The 27,918-nt window shown below is 49.7% G+C and overlaps 1 protein-coding gene across 2 annotated transcripts; it reads right to left on the bottom strand.

Moving 5' to 3' along the window:
• Positions 1 to 123: 123 nt before the first annotated feature.
• On the bottom strand, positions 124 to 27,566 carry SLC34A2 (solute carrier family 34 member 2). 2 transcript variants are annotated; one of them, XR_009400739.1, is made up of 14 exons: positions 27,461 to 27,566; positions 18,026 to 18,140; positions 17,799 to 17,933; positions 16,651 to 16,779; positions 15,069 to 15,212; positions 13,661 to 13,772; positions 11,117 to 11,312; positions 10,253 to 10,348; positions 9,714 to 9,834; positions 8,186 to 8,353; positions 6,675 to 6,791; positions 6,457 to 6,581; positions 1,235 to 5,425; positions 124 to 1,104 (listed from the first exon to the last, which is right to left on the bottom strand). XR_009400739.1 is itself a non-coding variant. In XM_059381985.1 (13 exons), exons 2-13 carry the CDS (start codon positions 18,135 to 18,137, stop codon positions 4,799 to 4,801), a joined length of 2,082 nt encoding a protein of 693 aa, XP_059237968.1. In that variant the 5' UTR covers positions 18,138 to 18,140; positions 27,461 to 27,566; the 3' UTR covers positions 124 to 4,798. The 2 variants fall into 2 exon arrangements, 1 of the variants encoding a protein (XP_059237968.1); XM_059381985.1 differs by having other exon boundaries at positions 124 to 5,425.
• Positions 27,567 to 27,918: the final 352 nt, after the last annotated feature.

Raw genomic sequence — 27,918 nt, 5'->3', positions numbered from 1 at the left:
TGTTATTTACTGATTCCCTAGGACTTCAGTGAAGCCTTCTCTAGAATGTAGGACCACTACCTCAACCCCAGAAGCAGATCCCAGATCCTGTGTGGATCCTATGTAACCACACTGAGCCGAACACAAAGGAACAATTTTATTAACTGACAGCATAATTCACACTCTACTCACAGGCCGTCCATTAGCCAGTACCTGAGGATGATGTTTTTCTGTTAATATCACACACCAAGGACATTAAGCTAAAACTAAAAATAAAGTAAAACATCGTGCTGGACCTGTAGATCTGCTCCAACCACTCCAGGTGACAGGAGATTTATTCTCTTGAGGAATTAAGCCAAAGAAGCCACTATAGGCAGGGCAGGTGATAAGAAACATTAGACTAAAGTAAAATTCTGTGCTTTGAACACTTGGTTCCATATCAGTTATCTAATGCTGTGTAACAAACAACCTCAGAACTTCGTGCCTTAGAAATGGCCACCATTTTCTTAGCTTACAAATTGCTCAGCAATTTGGGATGGGCTTTTTGGGCTGGGGGTGGTGGTGTGGTGGATAAACTCCTACACGTGCCTGGGCTCAAAAACTTCATTTCTTTTGTAAACACTCTCAGGTAATTCAACCAAACTGGAGAGCAAAATAAAATAGGAACTTGAAAAAAACACGGTATCCATTCTAGCAGAGTGGCAAAGCCCAAGATGATGGACAGCTGCTCAAAAGGCAGACATACATGAGTCTATATGGGATTAAGAGGATAAGAATTTAAAAAACAAAGAAAAAAAATGAAAGAAAAGAAAGAAACCAAAAGGTTGTCATACATTTTGTGGAGCAATTATAGAAAAAAAATATTTATAGGTATGACAACACTGATGAAAAAAATTAAATAATGTTCTGCATCAACATTATTTAATATTTAAATCATATTAATCAAAATGATATAAATATTGACTACTGATTTAAGAAATTGGTGGCAGTGGGGAGATGTGTCAGATAAACCTCATTTACCAAAAATCAGGTGAACAGATGCATAAGGAAAACCCACAACGGTCATATGATGATTATGGAGCAAAATACCAGAAGACAGCAGCCCCAGAGTTGGAAAGGTTGCTTCTGGAAAACAGACAGGAGTATGAGGAGGGATGGGGCAAGTGACAACAGCAACTTGTAAACTCTATAATAAACTATTAGATTTTCAGCCTTGACAAAAATAATGTCAAAACCTTTTTTAAACAATGCCTACCTCTGCATCCTTGGTTGGGATTAGAGAGGGAGCCTCCCCTCAGAGGACAGTTTCCAAAGGGCTAAGTGCCTGTTTGCACCCTGTCTCCTGGCTGCTTCTTACCCCGACCCTCCAATTGTCCAAGTCCATTTGGAAGTGAATCACAAGACGCTTGTCCACGTTGTCCCGATAATGAATCGAGGTCAGTCTGGCCACTGGGTCTTGGGTTGATAGCTCTTCTGACTTGCCATTTCACCATGGAAATATGTAAAGAAGAAAAGCGCGCACAAGCAATGACAAGTACATCCAGTACTCGGCATGTCAGGTGTCCTATGGCTTGAGGCATGACCGTATACTGAACACTTACAGTAAACCAACCCTGGGCTGAATAGTTAGATTTATTACCTGGTTTTCATTATCTTGAGGAGCCATGCACTACCGTCCTGTAGTTCAGATGAGGAAATTGACATTGAGGAAGGTTAACTGTTGTGCTAGTAAATGACAACCAGGAGTGGGACCCATCTCTCCAGGTAATTCCAACCCTGAGTGGATGACCACCCTACAGTGCCAGCTTAGCCCTCTGTACCTGCTTCCACTGTTCTAGAGAGGTACTACTACCATGTATCGTCCTTCTACACACATTTATTTCAGTCAACTCTTCCTTAACACTGGCATGGGGGGGGGGGGAAGTGGGCTTGGCCATCTTCCTGAGCTTTCAGTCTCATAGGACCTCACATGAAGAGGGACCTCATCCTTGGCTCAAATGCTCTGCCATCAGCATCCTGAAAATCCAAATCTTTTAACTTTGGCTTGTCTGTGAAGTCCAATGGGACAACGGAGCATGTGTGGGAGCTTAATGGGCAATCTGTGTACCCACAGTCCCTTGCCACCCCACTCGTATAGCCCACTGGCAATGCCCCTGAGCACAGAATTCAAGTAGACCCACAACAAGCCTAAGGGCAGCAAGACCCCAAGCCAAGTACAAGTGTTAAGTCTGCAACCGAGTATCCCAGGATACCGACAGTCACAGGAAGACACACTTCCCATTCAAACCAGCACCTTCCTCAAGCACCGCAAGAGAAATGAGTGAGGAACTCTATTTACCCCTCCTCACTCATGTTTCCTCTCTGTTAGCCACTCATCTAGGCTGGAATGATGACATAAAAGGAAAGGTCAGCCTCTGGTGCTTCTCTTCATTGTCCTTACTCATCAGTAAGGTAGGGTATGGATGGACATAGACATGCACACATCAAGAGGAGAAATAAAAATGAAGTTTTATGCAGCATTCCCGCTGTTCTGGCAGGAACAAGATACACGTACGAGCGACAAAAGGAGTTGTGTGATTTCAGCAATCCCATGTGTGAGTTGAAAGCTCTCATGTTTACATTTAAAATGGACATTTCATGATATGAAAATGAATCGTAACATACATGCTAATAATTAATATTTAAATCTTAGAAGCACTACCCATCAATACTTTAAAAGCCCTAAATCAGGAGAGATCACTGAAGGAAGGAGAGCTTTTGTATTTAGTGCCTATAATGGCACTTTCCCTCTGCTTCTGAACCAGGGGCCCCACAGATGATGCAGCTGACCCCAGTGATGGAGAGGTGGGTCATGATATTGAAGAGACCCTAATGTTTTTAGGAAACAGACCCAGGAGGCCCCTATTTCTCTGGAATGAAAAGCAATACAGTCCTTTGGATTTGTCTTTTTTTATTTCTCCCTTCCCACAACCAGTAAAAAAAAAAAAAAAAAAAAAAAAAAAAAAATAACAATCAACATGGGTACAAGGATCCAATTAAAAAAAAAAAAAAATCAGCATGCAAGAGGGCCACAGCCCTGCCCAGGCTTAGCATACATATTTACAGGGCGTGTGGCCCTGGGTGCAGCTACAGAGGCACATTGAAAAGGCGGTATTATGAAATATACAAAGGTGCTTTCTTTCTATTTTATCGTAGAACCCGGCCTCATTTCCAAATGACAGCACTACAAAACACAAATCACGCTACTACTTACTATGTAACTTACAAAAAATGCTGTACAGATGTGCGACTATAAATATATGAGTATAAATGGCTCTGTTTGGGAACTGGTATCTACAGGAGCTAAGGGTTAGAGGGCGGCTCAGTTTGGCATCCCAACCTGCTAAGTTGACACATAAGCCAGGATGGGGGAGAATGGGATCTTGGAGTGAGGCTGTGCGGAACTCTCTCCCCCAGACCCGAGAGGCTCCCTCCCTTTCCCGGGGGCAGACTGGGAGTGTTCAGCGTGAGAAGCGGTGGAGGGAGTAGGTGTAGACAGCAGGCCACTCTCAAAGGCACAGAGAAGGCATCAGGAGCAAGGAGGAGCACAGCCCATGGACCCACAGCCACACACGGACCCCTAATGCTACTTGATGATCACCGTTCTGGGGGCTGTCTGGCCATGCCCTGGTTTCTGCCCTTTGAGAAAAAGGTTGGATCTCCGCAGGCATGAAGAGAAGGCAGGAAATTGGAGCTTGCCTATCTATGGGAACGCGAGAGAATGCTCGAAGAGTTTTTGGCTTGGATGGATGAATGGAAGCTGCCCACCGAAAAGCTGACCCAGACATCTATCTTGCAATTGTCCCATGTCTCCTGGGATTCACGGTGGCAGCAGTGGAGGGGATCAGAGGGGCTTCGGATCTTATTCCAAAAGACTCAACGAGGGCAATTTTATCTGATCAAAAGGGTAGCGCTGGGCTCTAGCCTGATGGTCAATCTGGCTTTTAGAGTAGCCGAGTCAAGAGCCCTAGGCTCTTGTACCAGATAAACCATCTCTACCCCAGTGCTCCCCATTCCCTAGCTCTCATCCTCCCAACTGCCCAGATCAGGATTTGGACCATTCACTTCTCGGAAAGATGGAGCCAACAGGGGAGCCAAAGTGCACTCTGAACCTCTTGGTAGCTCAGATGCAGCTCCTGCCCTAAGAACTTGGGCAAGGACACAGCAGGGAAGCTTAGGTGAGCCACACCTGTCTAGGTGAAGACACCCAACGAGGGACTTGTGGAGCTCTGGCAAAGGGTAAAGGCCCACCCTGTGGTCCTCACCAAGTCTCCACACAATTACACTATTCCCACACCCTCCCCACCCAAAGGGTCTGGTCTGGGGCAAGGGCTCCTGGGGGCAACTGCTCTTGGCTGAGGCAAATCTTTGGTAAATAAGAGAGATGGTAGAGTATTCTCACCATCACATACGCATGTAACATGTACATCTTGGAGAACCTTCCATAAATCCCTCCCTCAGGGGTTTTTTGGAAGAGGACTGCTGGAGTCTGAAAAACGGGTTCTGTGGAGCCAGCCAGCTGGGCAGGGCTGGGCAGTGTGATCATCTGGAGGCATTCTCTGTCCCAGTCTTTCAGGATTACTGAGCACATCTTGTAGGCGGAAGCTCGGGAGTCTGCACCGAGATGGAGCCACTGTGCAGGCTACCGGGCCAAGGGCCATGAAAGTGGGGGCTGATGTGAACAGCTTTCTGAGGAGGAATGGCTCCCCGCCAGGCAGAGGAAGGCCCGCGGAGACCGATGGGCTGCTGGGGGGCGCCCCCTCCTACCTCCGGGCCACCCCTACAAGGCGGTGCTGCTAGTGACGCTTCTGGTGCCCCCGGCCTCCCCCTGAGCTTGCGGGGGCCCATCTGGGGCCTCCCGGCTCATGGCCACGTTATCAAAGGCCTCGGGGACCTTGATGGGCAACTCAGGCTCCTCCTCGAGGTTCTGGCAGCAGCCACTGCAGCGGCAGCACGGTGGGCAGCCGCACAGCAGGCAGCACGTACGGCAGCAGAGCCGGCAGCAGAGACAGCAGCGGTTCTGGCAGCAGCCAGCGAACAGGGAGATCAGGTCGTCCCAGGGCTTCAGCGAGTGCATCCACAGTGGCAAAAAGTTCCAGTTCTGGAGCCTTCCGGGCAGGATGCGCGGGCAGCGCGACTGCAGGAGATTGAGGACCACCACCAGGAGGATCACGAAAATGATTGGCACGCCCACGCCCACCAGCACCGGCCAGCCGGCCAGCGAGAGGCCAAACACAGCCAGCGGGATCAGGAAGAAGAAGAAGATCAGGTAGAAGATGGCAAACCAGCGGTACTTGGAGGAGACAATGCCCAGGCCCTTGGCCAGGCGGATTGGCAGGCGGGTGAAGGGGATCGGGTACCATAGCATGATGCCCGAGATGTTGAAGAAGAAGTGGCACAGGGCGATCTACAACACAAGAGAGGGGACAGGTGAGTGGGTCTGGTGCCTGGGGGAGTCAAGGTGATGGGAGGGTGGTCTACTGGTCTACAAGGCATCCTGAGCAGAGGCAGGGGTCTTCCTGGTCTTCAGAGCACAGTTCAGAATGGGCCTGATGAGGAGGAAGGGAAGCTCTGTGCCCAAGTAGCCTGGCTCCAGAGGTCACACTCTGCTCCTTCCCCGTGTGCCCATTAGGTGCCAGGCATCACAAGAGGGGCTCGGGACCAGTCTGTCTGATACATTAAGCAATAGCTGTGTGTGGTTGCTGAGCACATGACCACGTGGCTAGCCCACATGGTCTACATGAAATGGGCTACAAGTCCAGAACATATACTTAGTGTCCAAGACTTAGTCCGAAAAATAAGGTAAAACACGTTACCAGCTTTTAAATCGATTACAAGTTGAAAGGATAATGAGTTAAATCAGATACGTTATTAAAATGGATCTCCCTGTTTTAGTTTTTTAAAATGTGGCTACTGAAAATTTCCAATTACGTGGGTGGCTCAAATTTATATTCTACACTCAGATTTCTGTCCGGACAGAGTCTCATGAGATCCTTAGAATAATCCTAATGAGATACGGTTCCTGGGTTTCTGATGATGGAACTGATGCTCAAGGTCAGGTCACCTGTCTAAGGTCACTTAGCCTGGAAAGGCAGGACAAGAATGCCAATGCCAAAGGTCTTGTCCAAGTAATCGAGCTGATCCAAGCAGGTCCTCCTCATTCTAAGCCCAGAGCACAAGCGACCTCCCAGTGTCCAAGCAGAGTTCCCCAAGTGGAGAGCAAGGAGATGGTAGTGTGGTATTTATGCCTCTTGAATACTCTTCCCACTGCTAACAAGTAGTGGCCACCCCACCTGTTTAAACCACCACCAGGGATGGGAGTGGTCTCATGGTTTTGAACACAGAAAAACTTGGCTTTTGTTCAAAACCATCTGCTTGCAAGCCCACAAATGGTACTTAGCTCCCCCAGAGCCCCCAGCCTGCACAGCCTTTCCTAACCTGCAGTGAGCTCCTCAGGGTATTGCCAGGGCTGGCCAAGGCAGCCAGAATGGCGGTGGTGGTGGTGCCGATGTTGGAGCCCAGCGTGAGCGGGTACGCCCTCTCGATGCTGATCACACCAATACCTGGTGGGAAGATACAGAAACTAGAGTATCAGCTTCAGGGGATGATGCGAGATGGTAATGGCAACAAGATGGGGAAGCCGAGGATAAACTCACCGATCAGGGGGGTCATAGCGGATGTGAAGACGGAGCTGCTCTGCACGACAAAGGTCATGCCTGCCCCTACGAGGATGGCCAGGTAGCCGGTCACCCAGGCAAACGGAAATGGAAAATCTAGGAGACAGAGGTAAAGAAAGCTGTCACAGGTTTCCTAAGGAGGCCTGGATTGGGGGTCCAGCTGGCACCTCCAGAGGATCTGGGGTGGGGGGAATGGGCTGGGCCAGAAGGTCAGGTTGTATGGCAGCCTCCCCAGTGCCATGGCCAGAAATTAACAAATGGGATTTTTAGAGTCCTTTCCCCTTGCATATTCAGATGGTAGAGCCAAGAATGTGTGTGTGTGTGTTATGAAGGCAAATACACACACCCCCAAAATTCTGATGTTGAAACCCTAACTCCCAGTGTGATTATAGCAGGAAGTGGAGACTTTGGGAGGTAATTAGTTCATGAGGGTGGAGTCCTTATGAATGGGTTAGTGCCCTTATAGAACAGAGATCTTCCTTTCTCTCAACTAATGCCATAGGAGGACACAGTGAGGAGGCGGCCATCTGTAAATCAGGAAGTGGGACGTCACCAGATCCTGACCATGCTGGTACCAAGCCCAGACTTCCCAGGCCTCAGGACTCTGAGAAATACATTTCTGTTCAAGCTACTGAGCCTAGGATAATTTGTTACAGTAGCAGAACTAAGACTCCACCCAAATAACCACCTTCCTACCACAAAGCACTTGGAGCACTGGGACCTCTGTTCTTCTGCCTGGCCTGGTCTCCCAGTACCATAGATCCTCCATCTTTGTGAAGGAGCATGGAGGCAGGACGGGTAGCTCAAAGTCCCACATATGGAGCTCTCAGGACTGCCCATACGGCTCAGACCCTGCCCACCCAGCAGGTGCCCAGAGTGACCCAGCTCAGCCACATGGCTACCCTGGGACAACCCTGGGAGGCGGATATTCTTGGCCTCATTTCACTGAGGTTTCATGGGGAGGTGATGTCCTTGGCCTGGCAGTCTCTCTCACCAGCCAGGACGCCATACTCATCAGCAGCTTCTCCTCGCCAGTGGGGCTGCGCTGGTTGCCTCAAGATGCTGACATATTACCCGCGATCACATTTTCTTCCCAGGAGTTGAAGGGACATGGGGAAGAGGGTAGACATCTATTACCCTTTTCCTAAGGGCTCCTGACAAAGCCCAAAGCTCTGGGCATAGGAAAACCTGCTGGAAGGAAGTCTTGTCTCACAGATCTCTGGATTTGAGCCCCCTCTTCCTCAGGACCTTTCGAACATGACAAAAGCTAGTGCCTACTTCCCCAGACTCTACCCAAGACACCAAGGAAGATTTCAAGGGCAAATGGGATCTCAACTTCTTCAGCTTATCAGATCCAAGAGAGAAACTCCATGCAGAGGCCATTGCTAGATAAAAATCTAAAGGAGTCACCCCACACCAGGAGTAGCCATAGTTATGCCATGCCCTAGAGAACCCAGAATTGGCAGGAGGGGGGTGGTGAGGGTACCTACCAGTGTTGAGGGTCTTCTTGATGACAATGGCCACCTGTCCCCGGAGCACAGAGCCCAGGAGCTTGACGATCATGATCAGGCAGCCGCAGAGGACCAGCAGGGAGACTAACAGCAGGATGGTGCCAACAACAATGTCCGGGAGGTTGGAATTCACAAAGATGTGCTGGCCTGAAAAGACCATGGAAAGCCCTTGTTAGGAGGGCCATTCCCTCCGCCCCCTGCCAAGGCCACTTGGTACTCATTCCCCCAACATCTTTCTGTATGACAGTAACAGAATCTTGATTGTTAGCTTGACCTATGGCAACCCAGAACAAAGACCACACTTCCTAGCTGCCTTCTACAGCGAGGTGTGACCCTGAGGCTTTGTTCTGGCCAGTGGGAGCCTCATAAGGCCAGAACAGGAGGTGAAATCCTGTAGCCGCAGAGCTAGTCTGGGCATTCTTCTACCGCTAACTCCCACACAATATTCTACTCGTGAAACTGAGGATACTTACAACGGAGAGTCTGAGGAGCAAAGTGGGGTAAGGATGGACAAGTCAGAGTTGGAGCTATCGCTAACTGGAAGCCTCATTTTTTTGTAAGTCCTGCATGGCCCCATGATTATATAGTTTTACTGATGGATGGCTAGCACCAAGAACACAGGAGGTGAACTCATGGACACTGTGAGGTCAACCACACTTAAAATACTTGCTGCTCAGAATGAATGTGGCTATATGGTGGGGAGAGGAGGAAGAGAAGCAGAGATACACACACGGGCAGATAAGGAATGATAAGAATTAAAGATGTCGGGATGCCTGGGTGAGTCGGTGGCTTAAAACCTCTGCCTTCGGCTCAAGTCATGATCCCAGGGTCCTGAGATTGAGCCCCACATCGGGCTCTCTGCTAAGCGGGGAGCCTGCTTCCTCCTCTCTCTCTCTCTCTGCCTGCTTCTCTGCCTACTTATGATCTCTGTCTGTCAAATAAATAAATAAATAGATAGATAAATCTTAAAAAAAAAAAAAAAAGAATTAAAGATGTCTGGGCCAACATTCCAGAGGCAACAGTCTAGCTTCTTAAAGAATCAGAGCATCACATAGGCTCACTGCCTTGATCAGGGCTTTGGCTCCAGGGTCTTGAACGGGGCCTAATGGACAGCAGGGACTCATGATTTTAGGGTCAATGTATCTGTTCTGTTCCATGTGGGCCCTACATCTCCTGCAAATCTGGTGGGTTCCTCCCTAGAGCACAGAGGATACCAATGCATCCCGAGGGAGGACTCCGGAACCTATTGCTGAGCTCTGGTGCATTATGGGACCGCCAGAGGAACTGGGCCTCAAGACCTAGTTCCGCCCCCTACTGTGGGACCCTGGACCTGTCCTTGAGACTTAGTTCCCGCTGCTGTGAAAGTGCATAGTTCGTGACTTGGAATAATGCTGGTGTTCAGTGAATCCTAATGCACCTTCACCTACTGGGCTTCATGCAGAGTAAGAACACTGTCAGCGGCCCCCAGCACCCATCCCCACGGCCGACACTGTTGAGACCCACTCACACTTGGCAATGTTCTCCTTGGAGGTCACGTTCTTGATAGTCCAGGTGTACAAATCATTCGACCAACAAAGCGAAGGCGAGGTGCAGTTCTCAGGCGAAGGGACAGTGACATTCATTTGAGTCTGAATGACAAACATTGAGAAATGGTATGTAGAGTCCACCCTACGCACTTTTGATGGGGACTAGCAGGCAATGTGGCAAGTAGGAGGGAGACACACATCAGCATGTGTTTGTACGCGTGATGCACTGTTTCCACGGGTCCCTCCATCAGTGGGAACACAGGTGCCAAAGGTAAGCCAGGAGACATGAAAGTTACAAGCCAGGAATAATGTATCTGCAGTGCGGGGTGTGGCAGAATGGGCTGGGTCTGTCCTACTGCGTTATCTGTCCATCCAGCATTCAAAAACTTGTTTCCTTAAGGATTCTCACAGGCCAATATTTACTTCCTCTTACCTCTCATTTGCCCACGCTGCATTAAAAGTTTTGCCTTAAGCACAGGTTCAAGAGTTTGCCCACCTAGCAATATTCTTAGAAACTCACCACATTGGTCAAAGTTTTGCACCAAATCTTGATCAGACTCTTGTTTATGGCGGCTTCATCATTCATTGCAATTTGGCTGATAACCTTCTTATCCAGCTGAGGAAGACAACAGGTGGGAGACAGTAAGCATGTCCTCAGCACTGGGGAGGGACCCACATGAAGAAGGTTCTACTAAAGGGGCTTCAACAACATAAGCCCAACGGAGAGCCCCTGCTGGAGTGTGTTAGGACTCACTCCATCTGCACCCCCAGGATGGAGCACCGCACCTGGACGGTAGCAGGTATTGGACAAAGGAATGATCGTATCAACAACAGGCTGGCAGCTGGGAAACACACAACAGATGGTCATTGAGTGACAGCAAAACCCAGAAGGTAAAGGTGGTAAGGGGCAAGGTCAAAACTGACCCATTTTCCAAGGCAACAACCACAAAAAAACCTTTTAAAATTTATTTTAGTAATATTTCAATGGCCCTAGGGAGCAGAGGGGCGAGATGGAAGGGAAGGACAGCAACCTTTCTCTTGGGATAGGAGTAGGGTAATACTTTTCCCATGAGCCCCTGGGTGCTGAAGTCAGTAGGGGGACTAAAATGGCCCAAAGTGTCCAATGGAGCCTTTTGAGTTTCGAGAAGCGCTTGTCACACGCTCCCACCCCAATAAAGATGATATATGTTGAAAGTCAAGGAAAACAAAAAGGCCAGTTACGATACCCAGTGTCCCCAGAGTCTCACCTCCCATGGCCTTTTTCAGAGGCATTATAGACCCTCATACTTCTCTACTATCCCTGCCCAGTTAGGAGAGGAGGGGAGTTAGGGGGAAAGGGGGAAGTTAGCTCCTTCCTTTCCCTCTCTGAAGGAAGCTGGGTTACCTGGATTATGAGCTTGGTGAAGGGGTCTGTGATGACTTTCAGAAGTGCTGGGGCATCTTCTCCATTCTTGAAGTGAAAGGTCTCCACCACCAAATCGGTCAGGGTCTCCAGGTAATGGGTGGCTGCCTCCAGGGGCAAGAGCACCAACACAGACAGCCAGTTGAAGAAGTCATGGACAGTAGCTCCCGCAAATGCCCTATAAGAATCCCAACCCAAGCCAACAGTTGGATTAATCAACAAGCAAGTAGGTACCAGTCTAGGCAGGTCATGGATGGCATTATCTGCTGGTGGGGGGGGGGGTCACCTCTCTGTCTATATTCACATTCTCACAGCAGTTCCCAAATGGTTGATATCAATATCCCCATTTGGCAGATGAGAAAACTGAGGGCCAGCAAGCAAAGAGGAATAGATGACCACTGCCTGGATACTGGGTCCAGGACCCCTGGACTCCCACTGCCCAGTAGAGGCTACCCCACCAAGCCAGATAGCACTCAGTTCTCTCTGCAGGGGGTGGGGGGGAAGGGAAGTAGACAGGTTATGGCCATAACAAGGAGCTCCGTGATTCATCCAGACCACTTCTGAATCACGCCATTGAGGACAATCTTCCTTTGGAAAGCTGAGGGTCAGTGGTATGGTGGTGACCAAAGCCATCAACTGAATTCTTAACTTTGTTAAAATCTTGAGACTCTGATGAACCGTTTGAATGGCCTGCACAGAAAACAGGTCAATATACACTACAATTTATATCTGAGAAGGTTTGCACGGTCCTCTGAATTCCATCCTATCTCCAGACTAACAAGTGAGATGTTTTTCCTCAATAAAAAAGTTTTCCTTTAAAAAGTATCTGCATGTTGGGCTTCTGGGTGGCTCAGTTGGTTGAACACGTGCCTTCAGCTCAAGCCATGATCCCAGGGTCCTGGGATCAGATCAAGTCCCAAAGACGGGCCCTTGGGATTGGATAGAGCTCATGGAACTGGGCAGGGAGCCTTCTTCTCCCTCTCCCTCTGCCCTTTTCCCACCCTCACCCCCCACTCATGCTCTCTCTCAAAAATAAGTAAAATTTTTAAAAAACAAAAAACGCATCTGCATGTGCAAAAAACCACCCCAAACAAAAAAAAGGACTTGAACAGACAGAAGCTAATAAACCTGTGCAAGAAATGCTTAACTTCACTAGTAGTAAAATTTATTTACATTTATTTACTTATAAGTACAAATCTTTACCTTCCATATCAGCTAATATTTTAAAAAAGTAACCTTTTCTTCCAAGAGAAGGTGATTTAAGACATCTTCACAAAGTGATACAAATATTTCTTAGTTGTTTGGCAAAATGTTTTAAGAGCCTTATATTATAGGGGTCGGATATAGTCATTACTTTTCTGAAAACCCACGAGGTGTTCCAAACCACCAGGAAAGAATGATGCACATCTCCAAAGACATTACTGAAAGCAGTCTATTAAAATAATCCAAACGAGGGCTGGGCTAGTTCAATTTTATTCCTATGTGCAGCCACTTTCATAGATCACGTTTATATTTGGCAAGTTTATATTTCATATGTAGCAGTGAAGAGCCCAGAATCTGGAAGAAAACCTAGACTGAGTCCCAGCCATGCCCCTTAGGGAAGTTATTTAACCTCTTTGTGTTTCTGTATTAATGAAATGGGGCAAAGAAAAGTCTATTCAGCTTCTTGAGAAGATCAAATTAACAGCCGGCCCTGGATAATGTTGTATCCGTTCTCAAGACCCTTGGGACATTTCATCAGGGACCAAAGAAGGTTAGCCGCGTCTGAGCAGAAATGAGCAGCTCTGAGGACCTCTGCCACCTGCCAGCTCACCAGCTGATGAGGGATGTCATCTGCTGACGACACAGCAGCCTGCTTACTGCTGTCTGCCCGACCTGTGCAGAGACCGCATCACGTAGACAAAGTACTTCTGTTTTAGAAACTTCTGGAAAAAGTCCATCTGTCAGAAGGCAGGCTGAGAACGTGCTTCATTTTCCCATTAACCTTTCGGAAGGAAGGTGTACCCTCTGCCTGTTTCAACCTGCCCCATTTTCCGATCTTCTTCACCCACAAAAACTATATTTTGCCTTTTATTGGCATGCAGGTAAAGTACAAAGGGAAGGTGGCAGGGGTTGAGCTCAGCCCAAAGAGGAAGCTTTAGGAGGTTATAATTATTTCTGACTCAGCGGGATAGTAAATCCTATCCTAACTGGCCTTGTTTTAACTACACCACACGGCAGGGAAGCTTCTAGCTAGGGCTTGCCTTTAGGGAGCTCTTGAATGCATGCCAAGTACCTGGCTAAGCATTTACCTGTAGGACTGGGTTTAGTCCTTTGGACAATGAAGGTGACAGACAGCCAGTGATCCTGGCGATGCTGACCACGGAGCTGAGTTTCATCAGCTGGTAAGTATGTGATTCCAACCCGCAGCTGCATTCTACTATGGCTACTTCTAGGAGCTCTAGCAATGACCAGCATATCTGCACTGGCTGATTAAAGGTAGTTATGAGGACCTGGCCCAGCAAAAGCTGATTCTGAGCCTCCTACCTTCTGAACTCATTCCGGTCTCCTGCCTGCATGAGCGCCACAATGGTGTTGGTGATTGAGGTCCCAATGTTGGCCCCCATGATAATGGGGATGGCTGCACGCACACTCAGCACTGGAAAACGGGAGAGAGAAGGTTAGGGAGTTAGCAAGCTTAGAAAGACAGCCTGGCCACATTCCCAATGTGGCCCAAGGCAGGATGACCTCAGTCAAGCTGGTAATTGCCAAAGCAGCCTTTCCTCATGATTTTGGGGTCAGCACCAGGCTATGAATCTGATGCAAGCTGGGACAGCTCACAGAAATATGCACGTGTACCCCAAAAAAATTTCCAGCATATAATCTCAGGGACTCCACAGACTCCACAGAGAAGCCCTTCTGTGGAGCCCAGCTTACAAGTGCCTTTCTCAATTTCTCTATGCTCCCTATTACAGGTGCAAGGCCAGCTCAGGCGACAACAGGAAACAATGTGTAAGGACTTGTGTATTTATTACGGGAAATTTCTTTTTCTAAGACAAGTTAGTACACTACCACAATGTTCTAACATATGAAAGCAAAGCTATATATTTTTAAGATTTTTATGTATTTATTTTAGAGATAATATGAGCCAGGGGAGGAGCAGAGGGAGAGGGATGAGCAGACTCCCGCACTGAGCACAGAGCCTAACCCGGGGCTCAATCCCACCACCTGAGACTATGACCTGAGCTGAAATCAAGAGTCAGACACTTAACTGAGGCACCCAGGTGCCCCAAAGGTAAAGTTATTTTGAAGAATAACTTTTTTCTGATTTAGCCCAGGAAAGTTCTAGTTAATTTTGCTAAAAATGCTGGTCTGTGCTGAAAATTAACCAGTTCAAATTGCCCTCCCCCCACCGAGACTCTATCCCAGCTTAGCCAGAGAAAACGATCAGCACGTTCAAGTTCGGAATGCCGGCTTCCCAAGCTCAGTGGTCCCCAAGCCAACGTGTGATGGGATTACATTTTTTTTACTCTTAGCACAGAGCAGTGATGGAAATGTTCCTCATCTACATGGCCCAATATGGCAGCCACTGGCCACATGTGACTATTGAGCCCCTAAAACATGGTTAGTACAACCCAGCAACTAATTTTTATATTTAAAGTAACTTAAGCTTAAATAAAATTAAATGGTCATATGTGGCTAGTGGCTGCTGGACTGGACAATACAGTTCCAGAGAATTCAGAGCCGAGTCTTCAAGCCTCAGGGACTATATTTTCAGACCCAACCACAGGAATGAAACAGGAGGCTGCCCAGGATAAGGCAGGACATGTCATAGTTGTGCAAGAAAGGAAGACACCAGTGACTGGCCTGGATGTATTCAGAACAAATTCCAGGCTTCCCAGCAAGACAGGGAAATGCCTGCAGTACGTCTGGGCCCACAGGTGCCTGGACTCACGTGAAGAGGCCACCATGCTGACGACGATAGAGGAGGAGGTACTGGAGCTCTGCACCAGGACAGTCACCAGAACACCAATCACCATCCCAGCCACGGGGTTGGACATAATGGAGTTATTGCTGAAGAACTGTCCAGCCACCTTTCCTGAAGAAAACAAGTGCACGGTTTGGAATGTTAGGTGGGCAGTGGGTATACGTTAGTCTCTAGACACAGCCAGTGGGTTGGGTGGGGGGTGGGAAGGTGAGGCCAGTCTCCAGCCCAGCTGGTACCTCCAGACTCTTACTTCCATGGGCTTCTTCCCAGCGCTGCCCTGGCACCATGTCTCCCCTTCTGTGACCGAGCTCCCAGTATACCCCCACCACCCAGTATAACCCTTCACCCTGTAGCCTCCCACATCTCTGCCATTCCTTTCCACAGCAAGCCCTCCTCCAGCCTTCTCTGGTCACCAACGGCCTCGACTCTACTTGGCCCAGTGTGTGTCAGTGAGTCTCCTGATGCCCTAATTCCCCGTTCAGATTTATCTCCCAGGAATGGATATTCTCATTCTTCTCTGTCCACATTATCCAACCCCCATTCTCCAGCCCCAGCCTAGCCTGAGATGCCCAAGACCACCGATCCATTCCCCAACCCATTTACGGAAGACCAGGGCCCAGAGGGTGGAGGCCACTTGTTAGGTACTCAGAGAATGAAACGCCTTGCTGATGCTGCCTTGGACCAGGGACTTGGCAGTGGCATCCAGGAGGCTGGTCTGCCTCTCATCCATCCCCACAAGTGCCCCCCCTTCCCCAGTTCTCCCAGGTAAAAAGATGAGTTCCCAAAGAAGGCACCACGGGGTATAGAAATCCATGGCTTTCCATGTAACTGGGATCTGAGTTTGGAACCCACTGTACCACCTCTAGGCTGTGAAATGAAGGTCTGGGCAGCATGACCTCTTTCAGCCTCAGATGCTCCTCGTCAATGAACAGAGCTTTGGGAAGGAAAGTGCAGGACCCCAGGTGGCATTCCAAGTGGCAGTTCTCGGTGTCATCCCCTACTGGGGGAACAGAGGGGACCGAGCCCATGCTGACCTCACTCCTGGGTCCCCCACACACTGCACAGCCACCCTCAGTCCTGGAAGATGTTTTGACAACTGCCGAGGATACAGATCCACCAACTCTGGGACCCTTGTTCTTCTTCAGCTAAGGCCCAGCCCTGATTTTCCACAGTTGCTTTAGCTCAAGAGCACTCCTAGCTAATAATCTCTTCAGGTGGGAGGCCCAAGACAGCAGGGATCCCTGAGATAAGTCCCTCTGTCAGACAGCTTCCTGTCTAGGGTCCGTGGATGAACACAGGAGGCCAACAGCTTGGAATTGGCTCTAGCCCTGGCTGCTGGCCTAAAAAAGCCAACAGTCACAGCCTCTTTACAGGCATCAGTTTTCTCTTCTGTAAAATAGGGGTTATGACTTCACAAGATGTCAGGGGACTTCTTGCCCTGAAACAGGCTGAGAGGCTGCAGCTGGAGAGGGCTTGCTGCACTGTGACCATGTAAACCCAGTACCACAAAAATCCCCTCACCCTAGATCTTTGTCCCTTCCATCCATACCTCCAGCCAGCTGGAAGGCACTGCTGAGGACATCCAAGGAACACACGAAGAAGTAGAGAAATCCCAGAAGCAAAATAAATTTCCCAATTCCTTGGAAGACACAGAGGATCTTCCCTTTGGTGTCTCTCTCTGGGGTAGGGGAAAAGGGATGAAGTCTGTTAGTGCCCGAAACTCCGAAGTTTGGCAGTGAGCTCAGAGGTCCCCCCTTATCCCTTCTACACCTTCCCTCTAGGTGGCTATAAGCAAGGCCTAGAGGTGCGACACAGCCATAACTGCAGTTTTCAAAGCAATTACCACTATAGTTCATTTAGTTGAAGCCTGTGGTGAGGTGTCTCTAAAGGATCAGCTTTGGAGAGGAGGGGTCCTATGGGGTCTGGGGCACTGATAGACAAGCCAGACTCCATGCTCGGCTGAACCAGTGCTGCTGAGTGGGGCAGTTAAGGGCACTTGGCACCTGCTAAGTGTGGGATCAGAGATAATGGTTCTCCTAAGCACCTTCAAAACAGCACAGGATACTTTCTAGAATGTGGCCACAAGGTAGCAATCACAGGCTCCACTTGGGGAGGGTTGGGGCGTGCACACATCCTGGAATGCTATGTCCTTGGATGCTATTTTCTCTGCTCCTTCTTACAGCGGTTCTCATTTCCTCTCTCCCAGCTGTCTGAGCTGCATACAGACCCCACACCCTGTACCCAGGAAAGAAATGCAGCATTTGCCTGCATACCAGCCTTGCTGGTTGTATAGTCTATGCAGGCATCTTCTGCAAGCCTCCCTTGATGCCCACATTTAGGTGGGGAGCCCCCCCCCAATCCAGGAGCTCTCAGTGAGGGACCCCGTCTGTTCACTGCTGCATCCCGAACACCGCTCCTGGGAGCCAGTCGGCCCACAGTGGATCATGGGGAGCAGCACAGTGACTAGCGTTCCAACACTGGGACACTCACTGAGTGAGGGAGAACAAAAGGCCCCCTGGTCCTCACACTGTGCTTGGAATTGAAGCCTCCAAGACTGCCAGGTGGCATCCCTAGCCAGGACCTTTGTTTGAAGGGCATCAGAGCAAGGGCAAGAAAGGGGCCAACACAAAGGAGACGATACGATGGAGATTGTGAACCCAACCCTCACTGATGGGAGTCCCTCCTGCCTGCTTTTACCTGACCACTTGATCCCGGTGTCCCGAAGCTCAGGCAGGTCCCAGGGGTCTGCCACCTGGGTGGGCTCCTCTATCAGTGCCACAGTGGAATTGGATGGCAGAAGTTCAATCTTGGTCACAGGGCTCCCGGTGTCATCTATCCAAACGAGCAACAGAGGCCATGAGTCAGACCAGAGTCTCCAGGGGTCCTCACAAAGGCCAAGCTGAGGCAGGATGGGCAACACTTACTTTTGTTGGTCTCCTTGCCTTTCTCAGTTGTGGTGGGCTGCTGACTGGTGACCCCTTCCAAGTATTTATTGGGGTTGGGCTGGGCATTTTCCAGCTCAGGCCAAGGAGCCATGGTCTGTGGACAGAAAACAGAGCTTATAGAAGCAGCCACTAAAAGGCGTCACTCTCAAGTGCTGTGTCAGGAAGAACCAGTGGCTGCAGAGATTCGGGAGAGGTGTAGGGTGTCGTGCTCAGACAACTTTTAAGTGTGGGCTCTTGAACGCCTATTTCCACCTCTGGGTCTCCCTCACCTGCTCACCTCGCTGTCGCTACATCAGACCCCATCTTAGTGTTTTTCCATTCTAGCCTCAAAGTCAGTTGAACTTGCTTCGGTTTCTCTCACTTCCCTCTCTCAGCATCTGTCTTGACTCTCCTTCAGTCAGCAAGGGGATGCAAACCTATCCATCTTCCACTCATGGAACACCAAGTCCTCAAGCCCTACGATGGGTCCCTCATCTGCTTTTTATTTCTAAACTACAGGTCTGCGCCGAACCTCATCCAGGGGACATAATGTATGTGTAGATCCTCATATATGTTCTACCTGCCGGACCCACCACCGAGTCTTCTGTGAGTAGCGTGACCCGCTGGAGCTGGTTTGAATCCCAGTGGTGCCACTTATCAGTGAGTGTGTGTTTAGGAATGTCCTTTCATATCCCTGAGCATAAAGACATAAATGTCTCCCTATCTAGAAAATGTGGATAGTTCTTCATACTTTGCAGGGTTACGAGATTAATGGCGATACCTAGAAAGTGCCTGGCATCAGGCAGGCAATTAGGACTAGGCGATGCGGCTGAATTAATGGCCCTTTGTCACATTCCTTCCAACCTTTGATAGAGACTTCCTCATAACCCATTTTCTCAACAAAGCCTTTCTTGCTTACACAGACAGGAAGTGTGGCTCTTGACACACTTGGAAGTCCACTCCTTGTGGTCCTTGTCTTTTGACACACGTTAGACAAGGGGAGGACAAAGGACTGGAACAAACAATTCACAGAAGAGGAAGTACAGGTGGCTAAAATACTACAAAATAAGAATTTGGCCTCATTAACAACCCAAGATATGCAAAATGGAACATGGAGTTAAGTTTCAACCATCAGATCAGCAGAAAATTATTTCTTAGGTATACTATGCTATGCTAGAGAAGAGGCAGTGAGCAGAGCACCACTATAGAACACTTCACTTTTTTAAAAACATCTCTAATCTAGTCATTTCACTTCTAGGAATTAAGAATCTAGAAACATTTTCTCCCAGAAAATACAAAACACCTCCCTGTTCCAATCACTTCTTTGAAGAGATGTTCCCAGAATCTGGGTCTGACTCCTTTCCTATTTTTCTTAAATGGATCTACTTCCTGCCTACCAAAATGTAAGCTCTACCCCTCAAATAGAGGCTTTGTCTAGATCTTCACTGTATCCTGGAGGTCTGGAGCTCTGCCTGGCACATCGGCAAGGCCCAATAAATGGGGATTGACCGAATGAATGGGATGCAGACCGAAAAGGCGTTGCCACACTGTCAAAGAGATGAAAAGTAAAAACATGGAAATTGTATTAACCACAGTCCGTCCATGAAGCATAACAGCATGCCACTGAAAAGGTGATGAAGAGCCAGAAGAAGATAAAAAAAAAAAAAAAAAAAAAAAACCAGGAAAATGCTATAGCTAAATTGTGAATAAAAGGTACTTCTTTGTCCTACTCACAGCATGTTCTTGTAGGCTCTGGGACGGCTGCACGGGATTCAGAGTGCGTGATGGGATTGTGGGGGACCTATTCTTCCTCTCTATGAAATTATCAAATTCTCATAAGAGATGTAGCCCAACCCCAGACCCACAAGTTGCAATGGTTCGGGGACACCCGTGGTGGCACTCTTCTTCATCCTAGTAAGCCAAGACCTCATCTGATTCTGGGCGTCCCCATCAGGAGGGGGTTTCATCTGCCTAGGGAATTTCGACTTTTCCAACGAACTGCAGGACATGACATGTTCTTCCACCATCACAAGGAAAAACGTCTTGCAGGCACCGGCTTCCATGAACTGCCTGGCCAGCGAGAGCCTGTACTGACTGAGCCTGGCTGTGCTCAACCTCGCAGCCACCCATTCGGGGAGTTACTGTTCTCCCATTAGACAAAAGAAACTGGGGGATAAGGAGGCTAGGTAACTTACCCAAGGACCCAGGGTGTAGAGCTGTGAGCTCGGGTCAATTTGAATCCCAAGCCTTTTCTGGCAGCCACTCCTGGGCTGGGTGTTCTCTGCAGGCCACTCAATTGGTTTCTAGGCTAGACATTGCTTCTAACGTCTGGCCTTCTGGAGTTGCTGTGCCCGCCACAAGTTCGACTCCTCCCTCGGGCTCAATTAAATTCCTTCTTACAGCTGACCATCAAAGGTGGGGCAAACCCTGCTGTTCTCAAGGCTCACTAGGGTGGGGCAGGGGATGGGCTTCCTGGAGTTGTGATGGAAGGCAGCTATGAGGCTGGGGCCCTGGCAGGGGAGGTGGGAACTGGGTGGCTGGGGAGGACAATCTAGGCTGGTTGGAGAGAGCTCTAAGCTCAGCTCAAGGCCACTCTGCAGGTGAACTGGCTCAGGTTTGAAATAGCACAGAGATAAGAAAAGACACAGCCAGGTCCCCATGCTTAGGGAAGCATAGCTAAGGGGTCTACCTCTCCCAACACAGGATCCTTAGCCCCAGGGTTTTGGGGAAAGAAGCACTCTTGGGGATCCTCATTTCAGTCAGGCACTAGGCTGGGTAGTTACACAGCGCAGGTGTTCTGAATCCTAGGCCAGCTCTGCCTCAGATACTAAGGCAGTCACTCGACTGCTCTGTGCCTCAGTTTCCCCTCTGCAGAATGGGGCTTATAACAGTCCATAACCCACTGGGTTATTAGACAGCTTCAATCAGTTAATTTCTGCAAAGTTCTTGAGACAGTAACCTGTCTGATCAAGTGGTTAAGGTTCCTCTTCCCAGCACCCCTGAGAGGAGTTAGTGTTATTCCCATTTTACAGATGAGAGAGCCAAAGCACTCAGAGGGGTAGAGCCACTTGGCCCAGGTCCACAGCATGATTTGAGAGGGTCTGACTCCAGAGTTGGTCCTGCCTCTCAGCTCCACGTCTGGAACGCTCCTGGAAGGGATGAGTCATGCAATAATGGCACCAAACGTGCACTGTATCTGATTAACGCCTCACTACCAGGCTCATGGAAAGACGCCTCAACACTCAGGCGGTAGAAGTCAGTGCCCCACCTCCACATGCAGAGCCGAGGGGAAGAAGCAACAGCTCGGTGGACTGGGTCTCAAAGCCCCTGCCACTCCAGTTTTTGGCACAAAAGCATTCACCTGCATCAAACTTCAGCCACCTCAGGGCCCCTTGGAGCAGTCAGCACTTCCCCATCACCCCAAACGTTAGCTTCGCTGTTTGCCACCCAGAACTGCAAGGTGGTCTTTGCCAGCCACCACACCCAGCCAGCACCAGGACCTGCTGACTCAAGCTGGGAACATCACAGCTTGTGGTCTCCGGCTCCCCGTGCCACCTCACCAGGCTGGGCCCCAGTGCCAACCAACACACAGCAGCCTGTTTAACTGGTTTGGGCCCCAGTGCCTCCCAGGGGTTAACTTTGCCAGCACCCAGCTGTGATTGCACGGGGACTCCCCATTTCTTTACTGCCCGGTGCTCCCTAAATGATCCCCTCCTCAGGTCACACTGGCCTCAGTTTGGGACCCTGAATCCTCTCTGTAGGGTGCCACCCTCTGCTCTTGCCTGGGGAGCACCCCTCTTCAGAAGGCCCTCCCCCCATCTTTCAGTCCAAGCCCTCCCTCCACACTTGCCTGAGTCCCACGGGCTCCTCTGACCATCCCCATGTGCCAGGCAGCACTGCCTGTGTGACTCATAGGGCTCCCCGCCACACACACAGTCATTGATTTCTAAGAACAACCACCGTTTAACGAGCTCCAGCAAGGTGCCAGGCACTGTGCTGGGCCATGACACGTAATATCTCCTGCAATCTTTATGCGAGAAAGGGGTCATGCTCATCCCCACTTGCAAACAGGAAAACCTGGAGCACAGAGAGAGATTACGCCGCCACTTGATCAAAGTCACCAGGCACGGGAGGGACAGTTTTTAAACACAGTCAGTGAGGCTGGGACCCTGATTTACAGTATCCTTGGCCACAATGTAAAGGTATTTTCCCGGAGCACTGGTTTTACTCCCGTAACTGGGCGGTGGGGAGGCTGAAGAGTGTGCCTAGTGGGTGACTTACACTGGACACAGGATATTTACATGGAGCCCATGCTCAGCCTTGGCACTCCTGACATTCAGGGCAGATGATGTTTTGCTGTGCCAGTGATCTTGTGTTATCGTAGGAGAGACAGCATTCCTGGTCTCTATTCTCAACATACCTCTTCCCCTTAGTTTTGACAACCCAAAAGGTCTCCAGACATTGGCAAATGTCCCTTGGGGACTGAGAATAACTGGTCTATAGAGCTTCAGACTTCACATCCCAGCTACCTGGTTTCAAGTCTCAGCGATGCCATTTGCTGTGTGTCTTTGGGCTAGTTCCTTTGCTTCTCTGTTTCCCCACATGTCAAATTATGCTAACATGACCGAGGAAGGATTGTTATGCTTAAGGGTGTTATGTATTAAAAGTTCTCAGAATAGTGTTTGACACCTTGTTAAACCTTCTGCGGTTTTCAGCTATTGCAGTAAAATAATCAGGGACATTGGAATATAGAGGACAAGACTTCTCTGAATTCAAAATTAAAAAGACAGGACACAAAACATTGCTTTGAGCTTGCAAGGGGCGACTCTGAACTACTCACAGATTTGCTAGGGGTTTCCATATATTTGGCTTATTCTGCTCCAGGGTAGCTTAAAGGAAAAATTTGAAAACCTATTATGATCTTCTACAACCTCTCCTTTTATAATCTTAATTCACTCTAGAATCATACTCCTATCTCTTTGCCATCTCTACAGCCTTCTCTACTGCTGTTTAACTTTGAGGCAAGACCCATATGTTAACGCTTTTTCTCCCAGTGCTCAGTAGACTACATGTCGCGGTGCTCCTCACATTTGGGAATGGAGGAGTCCACATTCAGGGTTTGCTGAAGGGAGGCACCAGGTCCCTGACTAGGAAACACATCAAGCCTGCAGTTTACCCACCTCCCCCCACCATAAGCTGGGTTGGACAAGATCTGCTGGATGGAAGACCCGCATCAAGAAACTGGGCCCTGAACATCACAGCAGCCCCACTTGGGAAACTCTCGTCCCCACTTAGGTCAGAAGGATGATTATTCGCCCATTTAAATTGTGTTTTCAGGGACTGGATTTCTGAGTGGTCACCAACTACCCAGCACATACAGAAACAGACACTTCACCCAGTCTAATGTTCAGGGCGCTTAGAGCACGGTGAGCAGTGGGTCAGGTAGACGCCCACTTGCGCTGGTGCAGAGGAACAGGACCTCCCGGCAAGGGCGCCTACCCACTGACGGGCCTCAAATACCAACTTACTCTGTGAGTCCTCTGCTGGCCTCATTCACCTCCAGGCCCTCGTTTTACTCTGGTTTTACTTCTGGTTGCCAGTACCACCAGAACGCAAAAAAAAAAAAAAAAAAACCTATGAATGTCTCCACACCTTCTTAGAACTCTTGTCTTCCCTACTGCAATCACTCTTCTCAGCAGCACGGGCACACAGGTTCCACTCACCTCACCTTCCCAGGCAGCAAAACCCTAGCTCTCATGCAGGCTGACCCCGCGGTTCTGGAGGAAAGGGAGGCCCTAGAACCAACTGCCTGTGATAGACCCTGAGGCCGCTCCTCAGGGCCCCTCCTCCAGGCCCCCGGAGCTGCCAGGTCTGCTGCCAGGATAGCGGCCGCCACACAGCACCAAGATAGCACCCCGCAGTGGGTGAAGACCTGGTCTGCGGAGTCCTGCCACGGTGTGGGACCCTGAACCTCTCTGAGCCTCAGTTTCAACATCTCCAAAATGCGGACAATCCCATCTCCCTCCCTGAGCTGTTGCAGGATTGACTGATTAATGGGCCTGCGTGAGCCCCTGAGCAGAGGTCCTTGCAGAGTAAGAACGGAGAACTCTTGAGGAATGAATTGCATCATGGACAAGGCACAGCCCAAACGCCACTGGGCCCTAGACCGTAGGCTCGTCTTCTCAGTGCTCAGCACAGCAGCGAACCCTCTGTTAATATCTGTCCAATAAAGGAACCTAAAGCACAAGAGAAAGGCGCTAACACTGTTTTGTGACGGGGGAGTGTCCTATGTGATCCGTGACCTCATTAAATTTTACAATAACCAAGTTCTTTCCAGTTTACAGAGAGACTGAGGCATGGAGAAATTTAAAAAGTCCCATGGCTCCCTGCAAATGGGGTCAGGACTGGAACCCAGGAAGGCCAGTTCCCAAGTAGGGACCCCTTCCACAGACCTCTCAGCCAGGGGCTGAGACAGAGGGACCAGGAATCCTCTGGGCTCCCTCCGAGCCGCGTGCCACCAAGCTCCAGGGACTGGCAGGAGAGCTGGCCAGTATCAAGCTGGCTGATATCGTGCCCCTGCAGGGGTCCCTCCTACTTAATCTTTTAGAGGGCTAGAGATGCCAGCCAAGAATGCTGGAATGACCAGCTGCTGTGCCCACAAAAGCTTCTGGCCTAATGGAGACCTGGATTCAGCAGAGGCGAAACCTTTTTAATAAAGAGTCTCAGCTAAGCAGGAAAAGGTGACACTGAATGAGCTGGGCAGAGGCCCCAACCTGAATCTCAGGCCCTTCTCCCAGTGCAGTGCCGGACACCGGCCTGTCTGGAACCTGCTTCTCTAGGAAGGGACTCTGAGCAGCCGCTGGGGTCTTTGGCACCTTTGAGCACCCCCCAAAGTCTCTCTCCCCAGGGGATCCTCTGATCTAGCTGTTCCCTCGCCCTACCTTCCCAAGGGCACAGTCCAACACTCTCTTGCTACCTGCCAGAAAAAGCAGAGAAGCATCAAGTCATCCACTTTGTCTGTTTGGTACTAATACCCATAAAGATTTTTTGTTTGTTTAACCCCTAGACACGAGGCTGGTGGGGTCTGAGCACACACCTACTCTCTTGCTCCCCACCACTCATCCCTACAACTGCACTGGCTTCTGCAGAATAACCCTTTGGGCTCAACTTCCCACGTCCACATGTGGACCGCCCTGCCTGCCAAGAGGAACTCCTCAGGCCAAGGAGAGGACACTTCTCAGACCTGGGGAACAGGAAAATGTAGGGCACTTGGCAGTCACCCAACCCCTCCACCAGGCATTGTTTGAGCTTCCCCAACCAAGACCAGTGCTGGTGCCGCCTGTACTCAGAACAGCAGCCGCCAATCCAGGTGGGAGGGGGAAGAGGCAGGGCAGCGTCCTGCAGAGAGAGGAGACAGGCCCACTGTCTCCTCCCAGGCAGAGGCCTCCAGCACCGCAGGGAGCACCCCACACAAACTAACCCATCCCATCTCACATGCACTTCACTTCTGCAAATTTACTTCTAAGCACTTTTACTTTCATGCTAATTCTACCTAGGAAGAAAAACTAAGACACAAAGAAATTAACTGCTTCATGGTCTACAGACTCTACACCCTCAGGAACAATTCAAACTCAGGTAGTTTGAGTCCAATGTTCAATACGCTTCAGAAATCCTTTCAGATGTTGAAAGAATGACCTAGACTTCAAAAATTCCCAAGAGGGCAATGTCTACTTTTTTTTTTCTTTTCCGCAGCTTCTTTCAGCCATCACAAGGCAAAATAATCCCAAAGACACAGTAGTGGGAGGCGGGGAGGGTGCGTGGTAGTTGCGGGGGGAGGTGCGTGGCACAGGAGACGAAGCAATTGGTCTGGGCTTTGCATTCAGGAATGGCTTTAGTTTAGACTTTTGACAACAGGCACGAAAGGGGTTTTAAAAATACATTTATTCTATCCCTTTAAACCTGGGCTATATTACCAAACTACACCCTCAGGATGCACTTCCAGTGTACTTTTATGAACTTTTAAAATAAATCCTGCCATTCACTTTTAACTATACCAATTCTTATGCATTGTGTTAGGGGTGGGGGTTAAAAACCCTCATGACTGAAACCACTTTAAACGCATCGCAATCTCTCTGCAGTCCTCTTTTTGCACTCTGGGGGCACTTCTGAATTCAGTGGGATGTCCTGACTGCTTCCTGTTGATGCTGCCATTCCCGCAGTCCCTACAGTGGAGTTGGGGGGCGAGAAAGCGGGCAGGCAGGCAGGAAGTGGCTGAAAATGGTGTTAAAAGTTTATTCCAAATCACTGATCCCTAGAAGCTGTTTTCTTCATTAAATTGAATCCAGGATATTTTTATGTCAGCTTAGTGCCTAACAGCTGTAACCCAGACGTCCGTCCACCCACCATCGGGGACTTGTATCCATGAGGTGGTTGAGTGATTTGGGGTGGATTTTGGAAGGGGCAATTTGTTAAACATCCAAACCTTGTACAAGCATGCTCTTCCTGCCACCGGTTCCCGAAGTTACAAAAATAGAGATCATTATCAGCAGGTTGGCTGGCAGGAGCAGAGAAATTCAAACGCTCTGAACAACCTCCAATAATGGTTGCTCCTCTCAGGCACAACTTTTTCAATGCCCAACCCTGAACAACTTTGAGCTCAGGAGTGGGTGCGAGAGGAAGACAAACAGGTCCCAACCAAGCAGAGCTAACACAGAAACTGCTTGTGAATAGAAACAGGGAGAGAGGGGATTCTGAGTGATGAAATCCACAAGCTGCCTCCGTGAAATCAATTATTGTTTGAGAAAGTTGCCACCTCCCTAAGGAAAAGGAGTTGATTCTAACACTCCTACCTCCGGGAATCCGAAGACTGAATTAATTCTGTTCTGTGTGCCACCTGTTTCTGGCCTAGAGATGCTGGGTGCCCTCCCAAGCCGACCACACCTGTGCATATTTCCTTGAACGCCATCCCCCACACTGCTCACCTGGTATCCTCTGACTTTGCAAACACTGAAGAACTGTGGGTTCATAGCCACCTGCTTTAGGTCACACTGCTAGTAAATGACCAAAAAAAGAGAGCCCTGCCGTCCTGATTCCTATGTGGCCCCTTTCATTCCCCCATTTTCCCCTCCCAAGCCACGAATTTCAGTATATGTATCATTTTAGATACCCCCCCACACCCGTGGTTGACTAATAACCGGGTCAGCACTAAGAGCGTCCTCATGGGAGTTGTAACAGCAAAAGCAGTCACACTGAGAACACAAATAGAATCTGATAATTTAGGGAAGGTGTATTTTGTCTTCAGCCCCAAACCAGCCAAGTTCCTGGAGGGGTGAACATCGAGGGCTATCTGAAAGAACCCAGTGTGGTCAGAGTAAATGAGAGTTCTTTCCAGGGCAAGGAGGGAGAAGGAAGCGCCCTGGGCCGGCGGGTACTCACCAGCGCTCCTCGCGCAGTTAATGGACCGAAGGAGGCACCCAGGCGGAGCTCAGCCTCCGAGGCCTGAGTATATATAGCGAAGGTGTTGCGCAAAGAGGCCGGCGGCAGCGGCTGTCATCACGCCCCTCGCACATTCCAGGACCGCCTGCCGCCGCCGGGGCACTGCCTACCTGCCGGCTTAATGAGCCCATCGTGACCTCGCCCCGCTTCGGAGGAAAGCCAGGCGCCCAGGCTGCGGGAGAACCTCACTGGGCCGGTGTGCTGAAGGCACCGCTTGCCCCGCCCCCGCCCAGCGCGGGGCCGCACAGCCCAGCAAGTGGGGGGGCTCGCCAGGCTCCCCCCTACCGCGGCCGGCCGCGGCCCCACAATCCCACCCCATCCCCTGCTCTCTGCAACACAAGACCCTGAATCTTCTAGTTTAGCTCCTGTGAGGCTGAAGAGGTCAGAGAAGTTGAGAC

The sequence above is a fragment of the Mustela nigripes genome, chromosome 1, assembly GCF_022355385.1.
Source record: "Mustela nigripes isolate SB6536 chromosome 1, MUSNIG.SB6536, whole genome shotgun sequence".
Classification (NCBI taxonomy): Eukaryota; Metazoa; Chordata; class Mammalia; order Carnivora; family Mustelidae; genus Mustela; species Mustela nigripes.
The sequence above is the reverse complement of the archived record's forward strand: the minus strand, read 5'-3'. Positions and strand labels throughout refer to the sequence as shown.

Coding starts and splice junctions, on each gene's coding strand:
- SLC34A2 (XM_059381985.1), bottom strand. CDS start 18,137: ATGGCTCCTTGGCCTGAGCTGGAAAATGCCCAGCCCAACCCCAATAAA. Junction 16,780..17,798: donor CACCGGGATCAAGTGGTCAG/GTAAAAGCAGGC, acceptor CCCCTACCCCAG/AGAGAGACACCAAAGGGAAG. Junction 13,773..15,068: donor CAGCATGGTGGCCTCTTCAC/GTGAGTCCAGGC, acceptor CCCGTTTTCCAG/TGCTGAGTGTGCGTGCAGCC.